General features: G+C 45.1%; 1 protein-coding gene across 1 annotated transcript; it reads left to right on the top strand.

Moving 5' to 3' along the window:
• The first annotated feature begins 6902 nt into the window (after positions 1-6902).
• On the top strand, positions 6903-8380 carry LOC113291015. Its single transcript, XM_026540596.1, has 2 exons — positions 6903-7283; positions 7589-8380. Exons 1-2 carry the CDS (start codon positions 6903-6905, stop codon positions 8378-8380), a joined length of 1173 nt encoding a protein of 390 aa, XP_026396381.1.
• Positions 8381-20159: the final 11779 nt, after the last annotated feature.

Here is a 20159-nt window from a genome sequence, read left to right as displayed (position 1 = left end):
CATAGTTTAGGCGCGGCCAAAACTAGGGTTTTGGCATAGTTTGGGCGCGACCAAAATTTGGGCCAAAGGCTACCACGCGTTAGCCGGCGACCTTGGACGGCTAAGACTTGTATCTCAGATGGAAGGGTGGCCGTTGATTGTTGCAACCCTTTGTTTAGGCAGACGTGAAGTAAAGGCCGGTATGGCATGGTTTAGGCGTGGCCAAGCTAGGATTTTGGCGTAGTTTAGGCGCGGCCAAAAACTAGGGTTTTGGCATAGTTTGGGCGCACCCAAAATTTGGGCCAAAGGCTACCACGCGTTACCTAACGACCTTGGACGGCTAAGATTTGCATCTCAGATGGAAGGGTGGCCGTTGATTGTTGCAACCCTTCGTTTTGGCCGTCGTGAAGGAAAGGCCGGTATGGCACGGTTTAGGTGTGGCCAAGATAGGATTTTGGCATAATTTAGTGGCGGCCAAAACTTGGGTTTTGGCATAGTTTGGGCGCGGCCAAAATTTGGGCCAAAGGCTACCACGCATTACCTGACGACCTTGGACGGCTAAGATTTGCATCTCAGATGGAAGGGTGGTCGTTGATTGTTGCAACCCTTCGTTTTGGCAGCCGTGAAGGAAAGGCCAGCTTGGTTTAGGCAAGCCTTGGCGTGGAGATGTGGCTGGCATGGTTTGCCATTGGCACGGTGGCGCGACTGGCATGGTTGGCATGCCTTGGCGCGGAAACATGGCTGGCTTGGTTTGCAATTGGCACGGTGACGCGGCTGGCATGGTTGGCATGCCTTGGCGCAGAGACGTTCCTGGCATGGTTTGCCATTGGCACGGTGGCGCGGCTGTCATGGTTGGCATGCCTTGGCACGGAGACGTGGCTGGCATGGTTTGCCATTGGAACGATGGCGCAGAAGGCATGGTTGGCATGCCTTGGCGCGGAGACGTGGGTGGCATGGTTTTCCATTGGCACGGTGGTGCGACTGGCATGGTTGGCATGCCTTGGCGCGGAGATGTGGTTGGCATGGTTTGCCATTGGAACGGTGGTGCGGCTGGAATGGTTTGAATGCCTTAGCGTGGAGACGTGGCTGGCATGGTTTGCCATTGGCACGGTGGTGTGGTTGGCATGGTTGGAATGCCTTGGCGCGGAGACGTGGCTGGCATGGTTGGCATGCCTTGGCGCGGCGACGTGACTGGCATGGTGGGCATGCCTTGGAGGGAAGACGTGGCTGGCATGGTTTGTCATTGGCATGGTGGTGAGGCTGGCATGGTCGACATGTCTTGGCGCGGAGACGTGGCTGGCATGGTTTGTCGTTGGCACGGTGGTGCGGATTGCATGGTCGGCTTGACTTTGCGCGGAGACGTGGATGTCATGGTTTGCCATTGGCACGGTGGTGCGGCTGGCATGGTCGGCATGCCGTGGCGCGGAGACGTGATGGAATGGTTTGCCATTGGCACGGCGGTGCGGTTGGCATGGTCGGCATGCCTTGGCGCGGAGACGTGGCTGGCATGTTTTGCCATTGGCACGGTGGTGCGGCTGGCATGGTCGGCATGCCTTGGCGCGGAGCTGTGGCTGGCATGGTTTTCCATTGGCACGGTGGCATGAGAATTAGGGTTTGGTATGTACGAAGATGATGTCGGTCAATACTAAGGGTTCTGCCGTGGAACATAACACATGTATATAAAAAAAAGGTACCCTGGTAATTCTTACGTAGGCATGTTGATTGATTTAATAAATGCGCTAGTGGTCGTAGTGACGTCATGTAATATGTAAGGTTTTACCATTTTAACCCTAAGCTAAAAACCACCATTAACACACCTATATCTCAAGTCATATTCACTTTTCTATCATTTGAGACGATGTCGCATAACTAATTAGACTATTATGCATAGACAAGAATTTCGAGCTAAGAACTAATTATCAAGTTAGCAGACTTCTCAAAATATAATGACTAAACTTAATGAACATTTGTTCATACTTGATGAATTTCCGTTAAGGACAATTTATTGTTCGGAATCAAAATCATGATTCAAGTTTTATAGTTTGAAAATAGCCTGGAACAGTGATATATATCATTAATGTTATTCAGGAATGTTTCGAATCTATTTAGAGTGAAATATAGAACTACTATAGATTCGGATACAAGAAAGTTGGAAAACTGTTATATGTCTAAACCTTTATTACATGTACTCGTACACGTAACGAAGTAGCTATATATTGACTTACAAATTTATGGTACGCATATTCGTATGCACATCATATGAAAATCTGTTTAGCTCGTGAACCGGATTGGTATGCGTACTCGTAGTCAAACCATTTTTGAACTGTGGTTAGAGAACTGGGATTATTTTCCAAACCGGTACGCAAACTAAAATAGTTCCGTGTTCCTGAACTCGGCAGTATATCCAAACCGATTTACTTCTGTGAACTCCGGAAGCGGTGACAGTCTTAAGGTTTCCAAACCGGTAATCAAACTTAAAAAGTTCCGTTAACTAACTTGTTTGGTTAAACATTTAGAAACCAGCACACATACTGTGACTAAACCGACACACGAATGGCAATGGTATTTGTACCTTGTACACCTACTAACCATGTCGATTATATTTTCAAGTGCGTTTAAATTATTTTCTATAAGATAATTAACATTTAATTATTTCTCTAAAAACATTAGACTTATTTGATCACATGTCTGTGACTCAGAGTTAATGTCTTAAGTTCAAACAGTCTAGTTCCGCTAACCATGTTGAACATAATCTTTATAAACGGTTCGATTATGGTCTCACCTAACCAGAGTTTGTATCTTTCTTATGTAAATCATATTCAAAGATTCATCTAAGGGTGGATATTGTTTGCTTGGTTTAAAAGCTATCTTATCTTAAACCTAAAGCAACCTATGTTTTGAATGTCTATAAAAGGGGAACTTCAAGCAACTGGGATCTTTGAATCCCGACACTACTTTTTGGTTTGTCCTAGTTGTATCTAGAATCGTCCTCTTCCTAACCTTTTTAGGGTTTAATGACTACAAAGTTTTCATAGGGATTCGTGAAGCCATGTTCAGTTATCTTTTCCTTGATAACTCGTGTATCCTGATCTTGATTGTTTGTTGAGCTTGCTCCATCGATTAAGATAGATAGAAATCATCAAAGTTCTATTTTTCTCAAATTTTGTTGATTCCACAGGTTTTATAATTGTGAGATGAATAATAATTTAGGCTACACTTCGGATTGCACAAGTCCGGATTTTGAGGTTAGATAGACTTTGTCTATTGCCATTGATTTCCACACCTTTGATCAAGTTATTTGACTATAAAAGGAAATCATATCTAGGCTCAATCCGTGGGAGGCAGTTTTGGTTTAAAGTCTTCAATTGAGTTGAAGCAACTCTTAGTTGGTGTGACGTCATCTAAGGCAATCAATTGCGCGGAGTCCTGCTGGGATTCAAGAGGCGTAAGGAGCGTGACAGTACCTTAATCGGTGGGATACCTTTTATGGATCAACTATATTCCAGTACGAAGTTAATTGGTAGTAGTCTAGTGTATGTAGCGGCTTAATATAATTTGGTGTTCAATCTGGACGAGGTCCCTGGGGTTTTCTGCATTTGCGGTTTCCTCGTTAACAAAACTTCTGGTGTCTATGTTATTTCTTTTTCCGCATTATATTGTTTATTGTTGATACATGAAAAATACTACCTCTTAGCCAGGCTAGTGTGCCCTCAAAAGGGGAGACAAACCCAACATGAGACATGGGGACTTGGGGACTGAAGCCCAAGTCCACCTAGAAAATGTCCATTAGATGGAAAGGACAAGGGAGGAATTAATAGGAAAGAAGGAGGTTTTATTAGAGAAGGAATGGCATTAGTAATAATTAAAGAAGTTTAAGACACATGGCATGATGTCATAAAAGGAAGGGGATTTTGGAAAGTCTATATAAAGAAGGACAAGGTACAATGGAAAAACAACTCTTTCTCTTATTATTCTTGGTAAAGTGAAGTCACCTTGGCTAGCTAGGACGGGTATAACCTCAAACCGAAATTCACCCCTCAACATTTGGCGACCACACCCGGAGGCTCGTGCCTAGCTAACCATGACACACTCAGGAAGCGCTAACTCAAGCGCAACAGAAAATCCACCGAACATCCATTCACTCATCACAGAAGAAGAAAGAGTATGTATAGTATCAAATTCCATCACACAAGCGAGAAAGCCAGACTACGCACGATGAGCAACAGGAAGTCGAGGAAACACCACCCGTATAGCCTTCCCTCAAAGAGATGCAGAAGGAGTTGGAAGACTACATACACAGAGAGCAAGAGTTGAGAAAACTTATGAAGGAAGCGAGCGTCGAGAAGAACACTAAAGAGGCGGCGGAAGTTACAGAAGAAAAAGAGGGACCCGTAGATATGAAGCAAGAAGTGATGGCAAAGTACCTGGAAATGAACTACATAATTGTCAAACAAGATAATTACGATTTCATGGCTAGCCCCTACTCCTCGGAAATTACATAGTATCCGGAGGATTATATTTCACCAAAGTTCAAAGTCCACGATGGGCAAGGAAATGCGAGGGAACACCTTAGTCGATTTCTGTCTACCATGAACGACCGTGCAACCGACGTAAAACTATGCCTGAGGGAGTTTCCAAAGTCGCTAAGTGATACGACACTTACCTGGTACGACAACCTAAAGTCAGGAAGCATTATCTCATGGCCAACCATGTCCACTCTTTTCCTCAGAAAGTTTTATTCAGCAAAAAGAAAGGTTACGACTATAGATCTAAGCAAATGCAACCAGCGCCCAGGCGAGGAAATAAGAAAATACATCACCAAGTGCCGGCTGCTCACTCTATATTGCCATGAAGACGTTAAGGAGGAGGCGCTAGTGGAAATCTGTGTGCGAGGAATGACCCCGTCCTTTAAGAAAATCCTAGTCAATTTTCGCTTCCCCACGTTCGTTGAGATAGAAGAAGCGATAGCGAGAATCGCCGATTTTGTTGAGGAGCAAAACTCGGATTATATCTGGCATAACACAGTTAACACCGTATTAACCGTAACAAAGAACACACGCGCCAATAATAACCGAGAAGGTTGGAGTACCCAGTCGCTTCCTCCTCCCCTACCATGTAGCAAGAAACATATCGTAGGTCTGTTGGAGCAGTGGATAGAAAATCAAGAAACTCAACTGCCGCCAACAAAGAGGGACCTCAGCACCATTGACAAAAACGATTCCAGATATTGTCACTTCCATCGAAGGATACAACACCCTACGATGGACTGTTATAATCTACGGAGACTGTTCCAGAAAAAGCTGGAGATAGGCGAGATCGAGATGGGCAACCCGGAGAATGGTAAGGCGGTCCAGCACCAAGTCATGATGCTCTCCCATGATCCAAGTGTGGATGTTTGGAGGCCTTGGGAAGATAACGAGGAAGCATGTGAAGCCGAGACGGAGAACACCATCGTTCGAGAATACAGAAGGCATAACTAATCAGTTTGCCAAAACCGTGTTGGATCAACAGTTCTTCGACTCCCTCGGTTTCAGTGAAAATCATATCAAAGAAGCATCTAGGGATATAGCAGCAGGAAGGCCCTGTGGTCTCCTTTCCATAGAGGCGATCGTATTCACAGACGAATATATCTGCTACCCAGGGGAGCACCTTAGGCCCTTATACCTGACAGCGTACATTAACAAGCAGCCACTAAAAAGAGCTTTCATAGATGGAGGCGCGTCCCTGAACTTAATTTCTATGCATACATTAGACATCCTAGGTGTGCAAAGATCTGCGATCAGAATGCGAGTCACAACAATGAAAGGATTCGGAGGACATGCTCAGAAAGCCATTGGGATTGTTAACCTGGTCATGAAGATCGGTCAAATCCGAGCCCCCACGCCCTTTTATGTGCTAGAAGACGACACCACGTTCCACGTATTGTTAGGGAGAGGATGGCTACTCCATTACAAGGTAGTGGCTTCAACATACCACCAATGTGTCAAAACTAACATAGGAGGAAAGCAATACCGGATTCCATCCACCAGCAATCCTTTTGACCCACAGGAAGCTTACATGGCGGATGAATCTTCTACGACGAACCAAAAGAAGCAGATGAAGTACCTGAAGTGCAACTCATCCTGCTACCCAAATGTGGAGAAGAAGAAGAAGAACCGAAACCAGCAAAGTAAGTATTTAGCCAATCCAGGATGGTATTCCCCACCGAAAGAAAGAGGAATCAAGAGGAACAACCCAGGTTTCAGCGCTTCTCTAAGCCAGATGGGGGATATGTATATCGATTATAGCAATTAACTAAGGGAGTGACAACATATAAACAAAATTGCGCAAAAATATCAAGAAACGAAATGGAAACTCTCTTTGAAAGTGCAGAACAAGGATTGGCTGAGCAACCCTATAACATGGTTTATGACGAGGAATTGCGATATCAGCTTACAGACGCAACTACTAGAACCAAAGGAGAACGAACGCGCAAAGACCTCACCATGGATGGGATAGAAGAAATTGATATAGGAACGGAAGGAGACAAGCGCCCTATCATGATAAGCAAAAGCTTGGACAAGGAAGAAAGAGAAACACTAATCGCTCTACTGAGAGACTACAAAGATGTCTTTGCCTACGACTATGACGAGATGCCAGGAATCGATAGAGAGCTCGTAGCTCACACCCTCGGAGTTTCACCGGAGTTCAAACCAGTAAAGCAAAGGAGCAGGGAGTTCCACAGGGCCAGAACTCTTGCATTAAAATAAGAGGTGGAGCGCTTACTGAAGGCTAAATTCATCTAACCCATCCAACATCCGAACTGGTTAGCCAATATCATGCATGTGACGAAGAAAAATGGAAAGATCAGGTGATGCGTTGATTATAGGGATCTAAACCGAGCGTGCCCAAAGGACGACTACCCCTTTCCCAATATCTACACGATGCTAGACGCGACGGAGGGCAAGTGGCGATCCTCCTTCATGGATGTCTTCAGTGGGTATAACCAGATAAAAATGGATCCATCAGACGGAAAGAAGACGGCGTTCCAAACTCCGTATGGAAATTTCTATTACGTAGTAATGCTATTTGGCTTGAAAATTGCGGGTTCCACGTACCAACGCGCTATGACCTACATATTCCATGATCTACTAAATCAAATAGTAGAAGTTTACGTTGATGACATCGTGGTCAAGACGCAAGCAACTGAAGACCACGTATCCCACCTAAAGACGGCTTTCGAGAGCTGCAGAAAGTTCAAGCTTAAAATGAATCCTCTCAAATGCTCGTTCGGCATGGAATCGGGGAAGTTCTTAGGATTTGTGGTAACCAATGAAGGAATCCAGCTAGACCCGAATAAAGTCGAATCAATCATGGCCATGGAGCCCCCAACAAACGCAAAGGAATTACAAGACTTCATTGGACGGATATCGTACATACGACGCTTCGTTCCGGGTTTAGCGCAACTAATGACTGCCTTCCTTCCCTAAATAAAGAAGGGAGTGTCCTTTGTATGGGGTGAGATACGGTGCGTCGCGTTCGAAAAATTGAAGCAATGCCTTGTCAGCCCTAAGGTTCTCAAGCCGCCAATTAAAGGAACACCCCTCTACCTTTACATAACATTCATCAGTTCGGCGATAGGCGCAGTCCTGGCACAAGACATGGGAGGGGAATAGCTATCACCTATTTATTATGTCAGTCGAGTCCTAAGGGACGCGGAGTTGAGATATCCGCGGGTGGAGCAAGCATTCCTAGCCTTTATCGACGCAACACAGAAACTGATACCTATCTCTTGACACACGAGACCATCGTGGTAGCTGCGGCAAACCCCATAACTTATCTGGCGTCTAAACCTGTCCTCGCCGGAAGAACTGCTCGATGGTTGCTACAACTGTCCGAATTCGATCTCAAATACCAACGAGCCAAAGCAGTAAGAGGAAAGGCGATCGCCGACTTAATGGCTATGTTTCCAGGAGAAGGGCACAATGAGGTACATGGATACTTACCCGGAGAAGTGGCAGTCGCGGATACTGACAAAAAGTGGACCATTTTCTTTGATGGGTCATCGTACGACACCGTCGGGGGAGACGGTGTAGTGTTTGAATCCCCGCAAGGCGAGTTACTCTCGTATTTATTCAAACTGGATTTCCCGTGCAGTAATAATGTCGCTAAGTATGGAGCATTAATCCTAGGACTCCGAATGGCTAAGGAACTCAATATAGGAAGCGTGGAAGTTAAAGGCGATTCAAAGATCGTGACAAATCAAGTGAATGGCGATTTATACGTCAAAGAATCACACCTGGCACCTTACCGGGAAGAGGCTCAAAGGTTGATGAATCAAACAGGGTCAACAGTTGACCATACTGGAAGAGGTGGGAATAAACACGCAGACGCCTTGGCAACCTTAGCAAGCAAAGTGTAATTAAACGGTGAAGAATAGGGTACGGTCACAATACGGAGAAAAAACCTACCCATCACATGGAAAGAAGATTTGGCATTTGAAGAGGAAGACGACTGGAGGCGAGTATATATCGAAGACCCCACAAGGATGGATGAAGACCGGGTAATTCCCACCCAAGCCTCGAAACAGTTCGTGATGATCCAAGGGGCGTTATACTATAGAGCTGTCGGGGGATCACTCGCAAGGTGCGTGAATAAGAGAGAGGCAGAGAAATTACTCCATGAATTGCACACGGAGACTTGTGGAAAAACTGGCGATGTTCACCTGTACCGCAAACTTCAAAGATTAGGGGTATACTGTCCAAGCATGTCCGCACAAGCAGCACCCCTCCAAGACAGTTGCGTCAACTGTCAGTCCCCACCACAATCGGCAGAGGTCTGTACGACCGAGTGAGTAGATTGGAGACAGCCCTACATAGGTTTCATTCAACATGGAAAGTCGCCTAGTGAAGGAAAGCGGTTCTGAAAATCCAAAAGAAGTCTGCGCATTTCTTCGTACACGATGATATCCTTTATCGAAGAAGCTATAGCGGGGCCATATTACGATGCATGTCATATCATGAAGCAGCGGAGGTAATGACGCGGTCACATGACGCCGAACATCAAGGAATGCGGAAGCTGTTCCTCCATCTTTATGAATGTGGGTTTTACTGGCCAACCATGGAAAACGATACCGCAGAACATGTTCGCAAATGTTTGAGTTGCCAGACGCATGGAAATCTGATCCAAGCGCCCCATACGCAGCTACATAGTATAGTGACGCCATGACTGTTCCATGGATGGGGGCTTGATCTTATAGGACCAATCAACCCGACATAATCGAAGCGCCACAAATACATAATAACGGCCACCGAGTACACATCGAAATGGGTAGAAGCGATACCTCTCAAAGACTATGCTGGAGCAACCGTGGCCGCTTTTATCAAAGAATATATCATTTATAGGTTTGGCGCGCCCATGATAATTAGAGCGGATAATGCCTAGTCTTTTGTAAATAAGGATGTACTCAATCTGCTCCGTCGATACAACATAAGGCTCCATACGCCGACCCCTTATTACCCAAAGGAAAATGGGCAAGCTAAGGCGACAAACAAGACGCTCATCCGAATCCTCAGCAGGACGGTGCATGATCACCATAGGGAGTGGCACGAACAGTTTCTGTTACACTCTGGGCATACAGAATCTCGAAGCGCATCTCCACCGGGGCATCACCCTATTCACTAGTCTACAGAGAGGATGTGATACTTCCAGCAGAGATAGAGATCCCATCGGCAAGAGTAGCGATGGCCAGCCACAACACGCCAGACGAGATAAGTCGGTTCACTCACCTGGATACGATAGAAGAACGATGAGCGCGTACAGAACGATTTGCAGAAGCTTACAGGAAGCAGACAGCCAATAACTATAACCAGGGCATAAAGGAGAGAACCTTCAAGATAAACGACCTGGTACTAAAAATCGCCCCTCACGTACAAAGAAACGCTAGTGCTGGTAAGTTTTCCGCTAACTGGAAAGGCCCATTCAAAATAAGGAAAGTAGCAGAAAGCGGATACTATAAGCTTAGGTGCATGGACGGAACCAAGGTCAAAAAGCCCATCAACGGCAAATGGCTGAAAAAATTCCATGCGTAAACCCCCCAATGTATAAACATCTTCTTCAAGCAATAAAAGTAAGTTATCGAAAGTGATGTGAATCTACAAAAGGTCTCGGGTTAGCCAAAGGCGCCTGATCGACTGACAAATCTACAAAAGGTCTCGGGTTAGCTAAAGGCGCCTGATCGACTGACAAATCTACAAAAGGTCTTGGGTTAGCCAAGGCGCATGATGATAAGTTAGGAAACCTACTGTTTGAGGGTGAAAACAGTTTCTGCTGGAATCGGTAATTTCGTGTGTTGTGGGTGAGAAACGAGTCTAAACCCTAAACAATGTACTTCAAGGGAGTACTTTAGATTCTAGAGATCAATCTGTACAAATCCGGCCTAAACTAAGAAATGGTCGTTCCAGACTTGTTTCGGTCTCAAAGTGAAGGAGAAGGGTTGGTTTTGGGGAGGGAAGTGAAGAAAGTGTTGAGACAAGAATAATTTGATTCTGGAAGAGTAATTGTTTTGACTTGTATCAGAAAACGTAAGCTAACAGATGGGAAATCTAACAGGTGATTTCTGAGTGTTGTATGCTCCTGACCAAAACTTTTCGTTCGGTGGTAATAGGTAAGACCTATTTATACAAGTCGAAGTGAAACGTACTCTGATCTCTTAAGAAATGGAAACGAATGAGTAAATGAGAGGAGGTGGTAACCGGTAACGCCTGTAATTGATGTTCCATAATGAAGGAAAGTGTTTCACCATTAATCCCGGTATTTACTAACCGCCTCATTCTTATGACACTGTCTTGTAACGGGCGTAGTGTACGCCGCACGCTGTAAACCCTCAAACTAATACCCTAATGAGCATCCCCAGTTTGTGACATGTGTTGATGTCTCGAGTGTTTTCGTTGAAAACATGTAGCAGGTTGCTGATGTTTGGCAAGTTGAGCTTGGGAGACTTTCCGGCTCGGTGGTGACTCTCGACGGTCGAGATTTGCATCTTGAGAGGAAGGGTAGCCGTTGATTATTGCAACCCTTCGTTTGGTAGCCAGCGACATGAAAGAATGGCCGGCATGGCTTTGACATGGTTAGGCGTGGCCAAGCTTGTATTTTGGCGTAGTTTAGGCGCGACCAAGAACTAGGGTTTTGGCATAGTTTGGGCGCGGCTAAAATTAGGGTTTGGCATTGGGCCAAAGGTTGCCACGCGTTAGATGGTCACCTCGTACGGCTAAGATCTGCATTTTAAATGGAAGGGTGGCCGTTGATTGTCGCAACCCTTCGTTTTGGCAGCCAACGGCGTGGAGGAAAGGCTGGCATGGTTTTGGCACAGCGGTGCGGCTGGCATGGTTGGCATGCCCTGGCGCAGAGATGTGGCTGGCACGGCATGCCATTGGCACATGTGGAACGCTTGCATGGTTGGTATGCTTTGGGCGCAGAGATGTGGCACGGCATGCCATTGGCACATGCGGCATGGTTGGCATGCCTTGGCGCGGAAAGGTTGCACGGCATGCCATTGGCACATGTGGTGCGGCTGGCATGGTTTAGGCGTGGCCAAGATAGGATTTTGGCATAGTTTAGGCGCGGCCAAAACTAGGGTTTTGGCAAAGTTTGGGCGCGGCCAAAATTTGGGCCAAAGGTTACCACGCGTTAGCTGGCGACCTTGGACGGCTAAGATTTGTATCTCAGACGGAAGGGTGGTCGTTGATTGTTGCAACCCTTCATTTTGGCAGCCGTGAAGGAAAGGCCGGTATGGCATGGTTTAGTCGTGGCCAAGATAGGATTTTGGCATAGTTTAGGCGCGTCCAAAAACTAGGGTTTTGGCATAGTTTGGGCGCGGCCAAAATTTGGGCCAAAGGCTGCCACGCGTTACCTGACGACCTTGGACGGCTAAGATTTGCATCTCAGATGGAAGGGTTACCGTTGATTGTTGCAACCCTTCGTTTTGGCAACCGTGAAGGAAAGGTCGGTATACCATGGTTTAGGCGCGGCCAAGCTAGGATTTTGGCATAGTTTAGGCGCGGCCAAAAACTTGGGTTTTGGCATAGTTTGGGCGCGGCCAAAATTTGGGGCAAAGGCTACCATGCGTTACCTGGCGACCTTGGACGGCTAATATTTGCATCTCAGATGGAAGGGTGGTCGTTGATTGTTGCAACCCTTCGTTTTGGCAGCCGTGAAGGGTGGTCGTTGATTATACCTGGCGACCTTGGCCGGCATGGTTTAGGCACGCCTTGGCGTGGAGACGTGGCTGGCATGGTTGGCATGCCTTGGCGCGGAGACGTGGCTGGCATGGTTTTCCATTGGCACGGTGGTGCCGCTGGAATGGTTGGCATGCCTTTGCGCGGAGACGTGACTGACATGGTTTGCCGTTGGCACGGTGGTGCGGCTGGCATGGTCGGCATGCCTTGGCGCGGAGACGTGGCTGGCATGGTTTGCCATTGGCACGGTGGTGCGGCTGGCATGCCTTGGCGCGGAGACGTGGCTGGCATGGTTTGCCATTGGCACTGTGGTGCAACTGTCATGGTCGGCACGCCTTGGCACGAAGACGTGGATGACATGGTTTTCCATTGACACGGTGGTGCGGCTGGCATGGTCGGCATGGCTTGGCGCGGAGACGTGGCTGGCATGGTTTGCCATTGGCACTGTGGTGCGACTGTCATGGTCGGCACGCCTTGGCACGAAGACGTGGATGGCATGGTTTTCCATTGACACGGTGGTGCGGCTGGCATGGTCGGCATGGCTTGGCGCGGAGATGTGGCTGGCATGGTTTTCCATTGGCACGGTGGCGTGAGAATTAGGGTTTGGTATGTACGAAGATGATGTCGGTCAATACTAAGGGTTCTGCCGTGGAACATGACACATGTATATAAAAAAAGGTACCCTGGTAATTCTTACGTAGGCATGTTGATTGATTCAATAAATGCGCTAGTGATCGTAGTGACGTCATGTCAGATGTAAAGTTTTACGATTTTAACCCTAAGCTAAAAACCACCATCAACACCTACAATAATAATACTGCAAGTGCACAACGTCTAACTAGTAGAGAATGGCAAGTAGAGGTCGTTCCCACGAGGAGTGTGAAATACTCTACCAACTAATACCAAAAACGAAGTAATCAAGAAGATGATGTTTTAAGGATTTTCAGAAATTCGGAACAAAATAAAATAATAATAATTCAGACAATAAACAAAATGGGAAAGGGTCACTAAGGTTTTCGATTTCCACCAATTCAATCATATAAAACTCTACTAATTTCTATTTATTACTCAAGACAAATATCGAAAACAATCTCATGTCTCGAAAGATAGTATGTTATATTCTAAGATATTGTTTCTCCGTTGTAACTTCCTTTGCTTCATGGGTAGTGATTCTAAAGCATTACATATCAATCTTAAAGCATATCACGTCAAGGAATTTAACCAAAACACGAAATATCAATTGAAAAGCATAAATAATTAAGAAAATCATATGAACAATTAAAATACCAAGCTATATGAGGAGAAATTACTACTCAATGAATATTATTAGAAATATCATCGTAAAATTTATATAATCAAATTGGTTTCTATATAAACCTTAATAACATGGATTAGATAGACCTTCTCAAAATCCATAAAATTATCTTAATCAATCTCTAGCTAAAAGAAAACGAAAATGGGAAAAGTAAAACTAAACCCTATTCTCCGAACGGCTGTGTGGCCGCGCCTCCAACTCCAGGCGGCCTCTCCTTTGTTCTTCTTCTCGTAAGAGTATATAATATGCTGCGAACGCAAGAGTTCAACTAAGACCTAGCAGAATTGGCAAGGCCCGGTCCATAAACAACCAGTGGTATTCACTTATAAACCAATCTCCATTTTCTAAATCCAACATCAGAATCAACTCTGACCAGCGACTTGAGCTCACCCAACTCAGGCCACATCACCAAACTGCAACCAGCTTTATGCCTTGACAATTAGCCACCGTTTCCTGCACTCGTTAGCTCATGAAGATCAATTCCGTCTGTATTCACGGCTGCTAACTGCCCAGACGACCATAACTCTATCTTGCCTCCCTTGCTTCTCGTTTTTTCGCAACTCCAGATAAGTTACTAGACCATCTAAGTTCAGTCACCACTACCGTCCACCGGCTACTCCCATAGCAGATCACCTCAAACCAAAATTCCACCAGCGCCTTTCTTCACCGTCGACTGCCATTGTTGCTGCTTTATTCTTCACCGACTGCAAAAACAAGTCTCACCTCCTTCGAACTCTCTTCGCCGCACTGAATTCCCATTAAATCCACCATCTCCTTTACTCGACTCCATCAGCACATCTCCAACTCAGTTCTCGGAACAAGATGTTCTCAGCCAACACAAATGCAACCACCAGCAATCATCCATACGGACGACATCAGAAATCGCCACTATATTAGTTCCCAGCTCCATTTCATGCGCACCTGCAGAATTCAATCGATGCCACAACAACCAACGTACATCACTTTGTTGTTTATCTCGAACTTGGTCACGACAACAACTTTCCCGATTTCTATCCTTCCATCAACGCCAGCTCAACTCCAATCTGGGTAGCAGCTTCTCTCATTCGATCAAACAACCATACAAATCACCTCATAGACTCGAGTACACCATCCTGCCAGAACTAACTACAATACCATCTCGAGATCAAGTACGGCTAAGCACTACTTTCAACTCCTGAACTTTGCTTTGCTTCCAATCCTCCAGCGAAGTTCATCCCAATTCAATTCTTCTCAAAACTCAGGTCACGAACACAAGTCTAAGCCATCGTTATCACCATCTGGTCACATCATACTTTCTCCAACTCCTAATTCGATCACAGCAACAAACCCCAGCTTGTGTTCAATGATTCATTGAACTAAAGTCCCATTTAGAATTCAGTCCCAAGCCCATTCAATTCAGTTGTCGTTGTTGCTTCATAAATCTCCGATTTGACCAGCATATACTCCATACCATGTGTCATTCAAATGGGTTAGGTGCACAATACTTGGAACACTAATAGTAAAGAACCTTTGTTTCATGTATTCTCTCTGGCCGTGATTTCCATAAGAGGCGCCAACAAACTTTAGTTCGTCTCCGACTCCTTTGCCAAAGGCACCTGATCGAATGACAAATCCATAAAAGGTCTCGGGTTAGCTAAGGGAGCCTGATCGATTGACAAATCTATAAAAGGTCTCGGGTTAGCCAAGGGAGCCTGATCGGCTGACAAATCCACAAAAGGTCTCGGCTTAGCCAAGGGCGCCTGATCGGCTGAAAAATCCACAAAAGGTCTCGGGTTAGCCAAGGGCGCCTAATCGGCTGACAAATCCACAAAAGGTTTCGGGTTAGCCAAGGGCGCCTGATCGGCTGACAAATCTACAAAAGATCTCGGGTTAGCCAAAAGCGCCTGATCGGCTGAGGAATCTACAAAAGGTCTCAGGTTAGCCAAAGGCACATGATTGACTGACGAACCTACAAAAGGTCTCAGGTTAGCCAAGGGCGCCTGATTGACTGGCAAAATTCAAGAAGAGAATGGTAAGGCCAATCAAAAAGAGAGGGAGAATAGGCGTGTTTGACTAACGCCCACCCCACCCAACACCTCTTCAATAAAAAGAAGGGGAATAGGAGCGTTTCATTAACGCCCACCCCACCCAATACCCTTAAAATAAAAAGAAGGCGGAATAGGCGTGTTTCACTATCGTCCATCCCATCCGACACCCTTTCAATAAAAAAAAGGAGGAATAGGCGCGTTTCACTAAAGCCCACCCCACCCAACACCCTTTCAATAAAAAAAGGAGGGAGTAGGAGCGTTTCACTAACGCCCAACCCACCCAACACCTCTTCAATAAAAAGAATGGGGAGCAGGCACGTTTCACTAACGCCCACCCTACCCAACACCCCTTCAATAAAAAGAAGGGGGAGTAAGTGTGTTTCACTAACGCCCACCCCACCCAATACCCTTTCAATAAAAAGAGGGAGGAGTAGGCGCATTTCACTGACGCCCACCCCACCAAACACCCCTTTTAAGGGGGGATAGGCACGTTTCACTAACGCCCACCCCACCCAACACCCTTTCAATAAAAAGAGGGGGGCACGTTCCACTAACGCCCACCCCACCCAACGACCTTTCAACAAAAAGAGGGGGGGAGTGGGCACATTTTACTAGGGTATTAACCTCTTTTATCAGTGGTAACCCCCTCATAAAAGAGGGAGGGAGTACGCGTAACCTTCTCACAAAAAAAAACAGAACACATGAGAGAAAGAGAAGAAAACAACACTCCCAACTCAAAAAGAAAAAACTATTCATACCGATTCAGAACAAACATCAAAGGGAAACCAAGCGCCAAAATGAAAAGACAACCCTACAGAGGGACACTCAACCTAATCAACCATTAACGTACGACAACGAGCAATATCCACATCCAAAGCTTCCACCATCAAACGCCCGTCATCACACTATGTAGTAGCCAAGCGAAGATCCTGATCATCTTCTTGCACTAAATGATTGATGTCTCGAATAACCTCACCCTCGGACCCGGCTTCACGAGCAAGCGAAAGAGTGTCTTCATGGTCATCATACTCTTTACGAGCGTTATCTTGACGAATTAACCGAAGCATCCATAACAAACCCGCTTCCTCTTTTAAGACTAATAAGTACTCAAGGTAGGGGTAAGGTACGAGCGTAGACGCAGCCCCTAAGGTCAGTGTATGCCCAAGAAGCGGTAAGGATATCTGATCGGAAATTCAAAGATGGCAATCGGAAATGACGCGATCTATAACGGTCACAACATCACAGAATTTGCGAATAATTGGTTGGCCGCGTCACGAGCAGTCTGATATGCCTCATGTTGTAACCTAAAGTTCTCGCGCTTGGCATATCTATTTACCTTCCTCTGCTTCCGAAGTTCCTCAATTTCAGACTTCACAAGCAGAAGTCGCCTAAACTCACAACGCCTAAATCTCGCCGAAACCAACATGGGAATAGGCGCCAAAGATAACACATACCTATGAAGAGAGTTGGCCATGAAAGCAATACGATTGACCAAGAAAAGGAGAAAATGAAATTAAAAAAAAACTAGTAAGCATACTAGGGAGAAGAACTGTATATAAAGGAAAATGGCATGACTCATGATGCAGTTGCCACCAATACCCCCCTTTTCTTTTTTACACGTGGAGATACGTGTTGATTCACGTTGACCATAAAGAACAGGAGATGATGTTTCCCCAAGCAGCACTGAGGTACTCCCTAGAGGGAAAGCAAACTTGAGATAATTCCGGGGGACTCAGAAATCAAAGACCAGCAGGGAAACACCCACAACACAAGAAAGGGTAGGGAAAGTAGCAATAAGGAAGAGAAGCATAGAAACAAGTAATTAATAGTATTAACATAAAAAAAGAAGCCGGTAAGAGATGGAACCCCAAAACTAGTGCACAAAATAAAAATCTAGTAAAATAAGTCGCTTCAAAACGACACGCAGCATTAGCCGACTATTAGCTCACGAAAACGGGAAATGTCCATATCCACGGCTTCCGCCATTAAACTCCCCTCATCACACTGGATGGCAGCCTGAGAGAATTCTTAGTTAGCCTCGTTTATCAATATGTGGATATCCCGCATAATTTTTCCTTTACCTCTTGCATTACGAGCAAGCGCAAGAGTGCTTTCATGTTCATCACACTCCCTACGTGATTTGTCTAAACGAGTTCTTTTGAGAACCCACAGTACCTCCGCCACTGCTCTTAATGCTAGCAGATGTGCGAGCTCATCTTTGGGATAAATCAAGTTTACGAGCGCTGAGACGGACGCTAAAGACAGAATGTACCCTGGGAGCCGGGGGGTCACTTGATCAGAGGCACACGAACGACAATCGACGATGGCATGATCTATAGTTGTTGTCATTAGTGAGGACTCCATGAGAAGTGAGTTGGCAGCGTACCGAGCTGTGACAACGTCATCTAAAGCATGTTGAATAGTAGATATCATATGTGCGGTCCTCTGAGCCGCCTGATGCACTTCATAATGTTCCGAAAACTGGATGCGCATGGAGTCCCTTTTCTCTAATCCGTGTTCACGGAGCGCCTCAACTTCGGCCTTCACTAACAACATGCACTCCAGTTCCGCCTCTTTGAACATTGAGACCAACGCAGGAATAGGCGCCAAGGTTAAAACGTACCCATGAAGGGATTGAGCCATTTAAGTAAAGTATCCTACGGGAAGAAGCAAAAATGGAAAAACACGAAGCATGACAACGTCTATATATAGAGAAAGTGCCATCATAAGTGATACAACAACCGTCCCGCTATTTGTGACGCGTGGAGATCGAAAATAAAGGATGGTTTGACTATCAGATCATCTAACAATTGACCCAATAGTCAAGGGGCTAATGTTGATACATGAAAAATACTACCCCTTAGCCAGGCTAGTGTGCCCTCAAAGGGGAGACAAACCCAACATGAGACATGGGGACTGAAGCCCAAACCCACCAAAAAAGTTTCCATTAGATGGAAAAGACAAGGGAGGAATTAATAGGAAAGAAGGAGGTTTTATTAGAGAAGGAATGTCATTAGTAGTAATTAATGAAGTTTAAGACACATGGCATGATGTCATAAAAGGAAGGGGCTTTTGGAAAGTCTATATAAAGAAGGACAAGGTACAATGGAAAAACAACTCTCTCTCTTACTATTCTTGGTAAAGTGAAGTCACCTTGGCTAGCTAGGACGGGTAGAACCTCAAACCTAAATTCATCCCTCAACATTTATCTTTATAATTGAAATATCACAGGTTGTGCTTGATAAATCATACTAGATACATCGGACCTGGTTTGTTGGATAAGACGTGATTGATTCTTGGGAAATTGGTCTTTGGTACCGTCTAAATAATCTCTTTGTGATTAGGTTCACGTACTTGTTTCTGTAAACGTTATACTCGCAAGACATAGAGATATAATTGTAGATACTATTCCTTGATTGAGTTTAACTCTCAGAGTTGTATTAAGTTTGTCCATACAGATTTCCTAAGAAAAAAGTGGTGGTGTATTTTGGTACCCCCGCGTTTTCAGTAACTACTGTATAAATAATGTAAAGGAATTATAAAATCAGTAGGTTGGCATAGGATATTGTGAGACTCAGATTGTGAGAGTTTTTGGGTAAAGTAAAAACTTGATTCAAGAGGAATAAACATGTGTAAGTCTCTAAGTTGACAAGTTTTTTTTATCTTCGGTGAATGTACGGAAAAGTATGAATAATTTATGGTAAGCATTTGAGAAAAAAAAAGAGAAGATAAACAACGGTTAAAGACTTCCGTCGCCGAACTGTTGGGTTTTCGCACTTGAATTGATAAGTGTGAGGCTGAAGTAATAGTGGGTGAAGCTTGATTCATTGAACCACGTTACTGTCAACTTAAATTCGTGCCAAAAATTTGCAAGGTGCATTCACGGATGTCACATTTACTACCCTAAGGAGCTGGTAAAGGGGATTGGAAAAGAAATTAAAAGAGAAAATGAGTCGTACAGAGAGAGAGAGGTGATTTCTGATCGATGTGAAAATAAAGTTTGTATCATTAGACTAGTACTTCCATCATCTGCTTCAAATAGTGAGTTGGCATGAAACTTATGAGAGGATATTCACCTACCACAATTTTTTTCCAAGTACTCTATAGCTTCGATCTTAAATTAAGAGGGTTTCGTCGAGTTGGAGTTGATGTGCCCAGATTCCTGCTGCAAGTTGCAATGGTACACAAAGAGTAACACCATGTTTGTTTGCATCTGACTCGCGATCTGGATCTGAGTCAACTCCTGACTCGTCGCGAGTCAGATGTCAGATCGTTTGTTTTCCATTTTGAGTCAGATCTGACTCGACCTGTGACTCATACCTTACCCTACTCTCGGACCCGTTTGAGCCAGGTAACAAAATACCCTGACTTAAAGGACCAAATCACTGAATCATATATTTTTGAATCAATTGAGTCAGTTCTGATTCAAAACAAACATATTGAGTCGGATCTGACTCAAATCAGGTGATTTCACCCAGATACAGATGACCCAGATCCAGATGGTCAGGAGTAAACAAACATGGTATACGTAGGCTTCCTTCCTTCGCGGTAGCTGCTCCGTCGTTCGCAATTGATAAAGAGAACAAATTGAATCTAAACTCTGAAGGGACTTTATTGAAAATA

The sequence above is a fragment of the Papaver somniferum genome, chromosome 6 (assembly GCF_003573695.1).
Source record: "Papaver somniferum cultivar HN1 chromosome 6, ASM357369v1, whole genome shotgun sequence".
In the NCBI taxonomy this organism is placed as follows: Eukaryota; Viridiplantae; Streptophyta; class Magnoliopsida; order Ranunculales; family Papaveraceae; genus Papaver; species Papaver somniferum.
The sequence above is the reverse complement of the archived record's forward strand: the minus strand, read 5'-3'. Positions and strand labels throughout refer to the sequence as shown.

Bases quoted from the DNA above. Each gene is read 5' to 3' on its own strand.
- LOC113291015 (XM_026540596.1), top strand. From the start codon at position 6,903: ATGCTAGACGCGACGGAGGGCAAGTGGCGATCCTCCTTCATGGATGTC. The intron at 7,284-7,588 runs GTAACCAATGAA...AACATTCATCAG, and splicing joins GGAAGTTCTTAGGATTTGTG to TTCGGCGATAGGCGCAGTCC.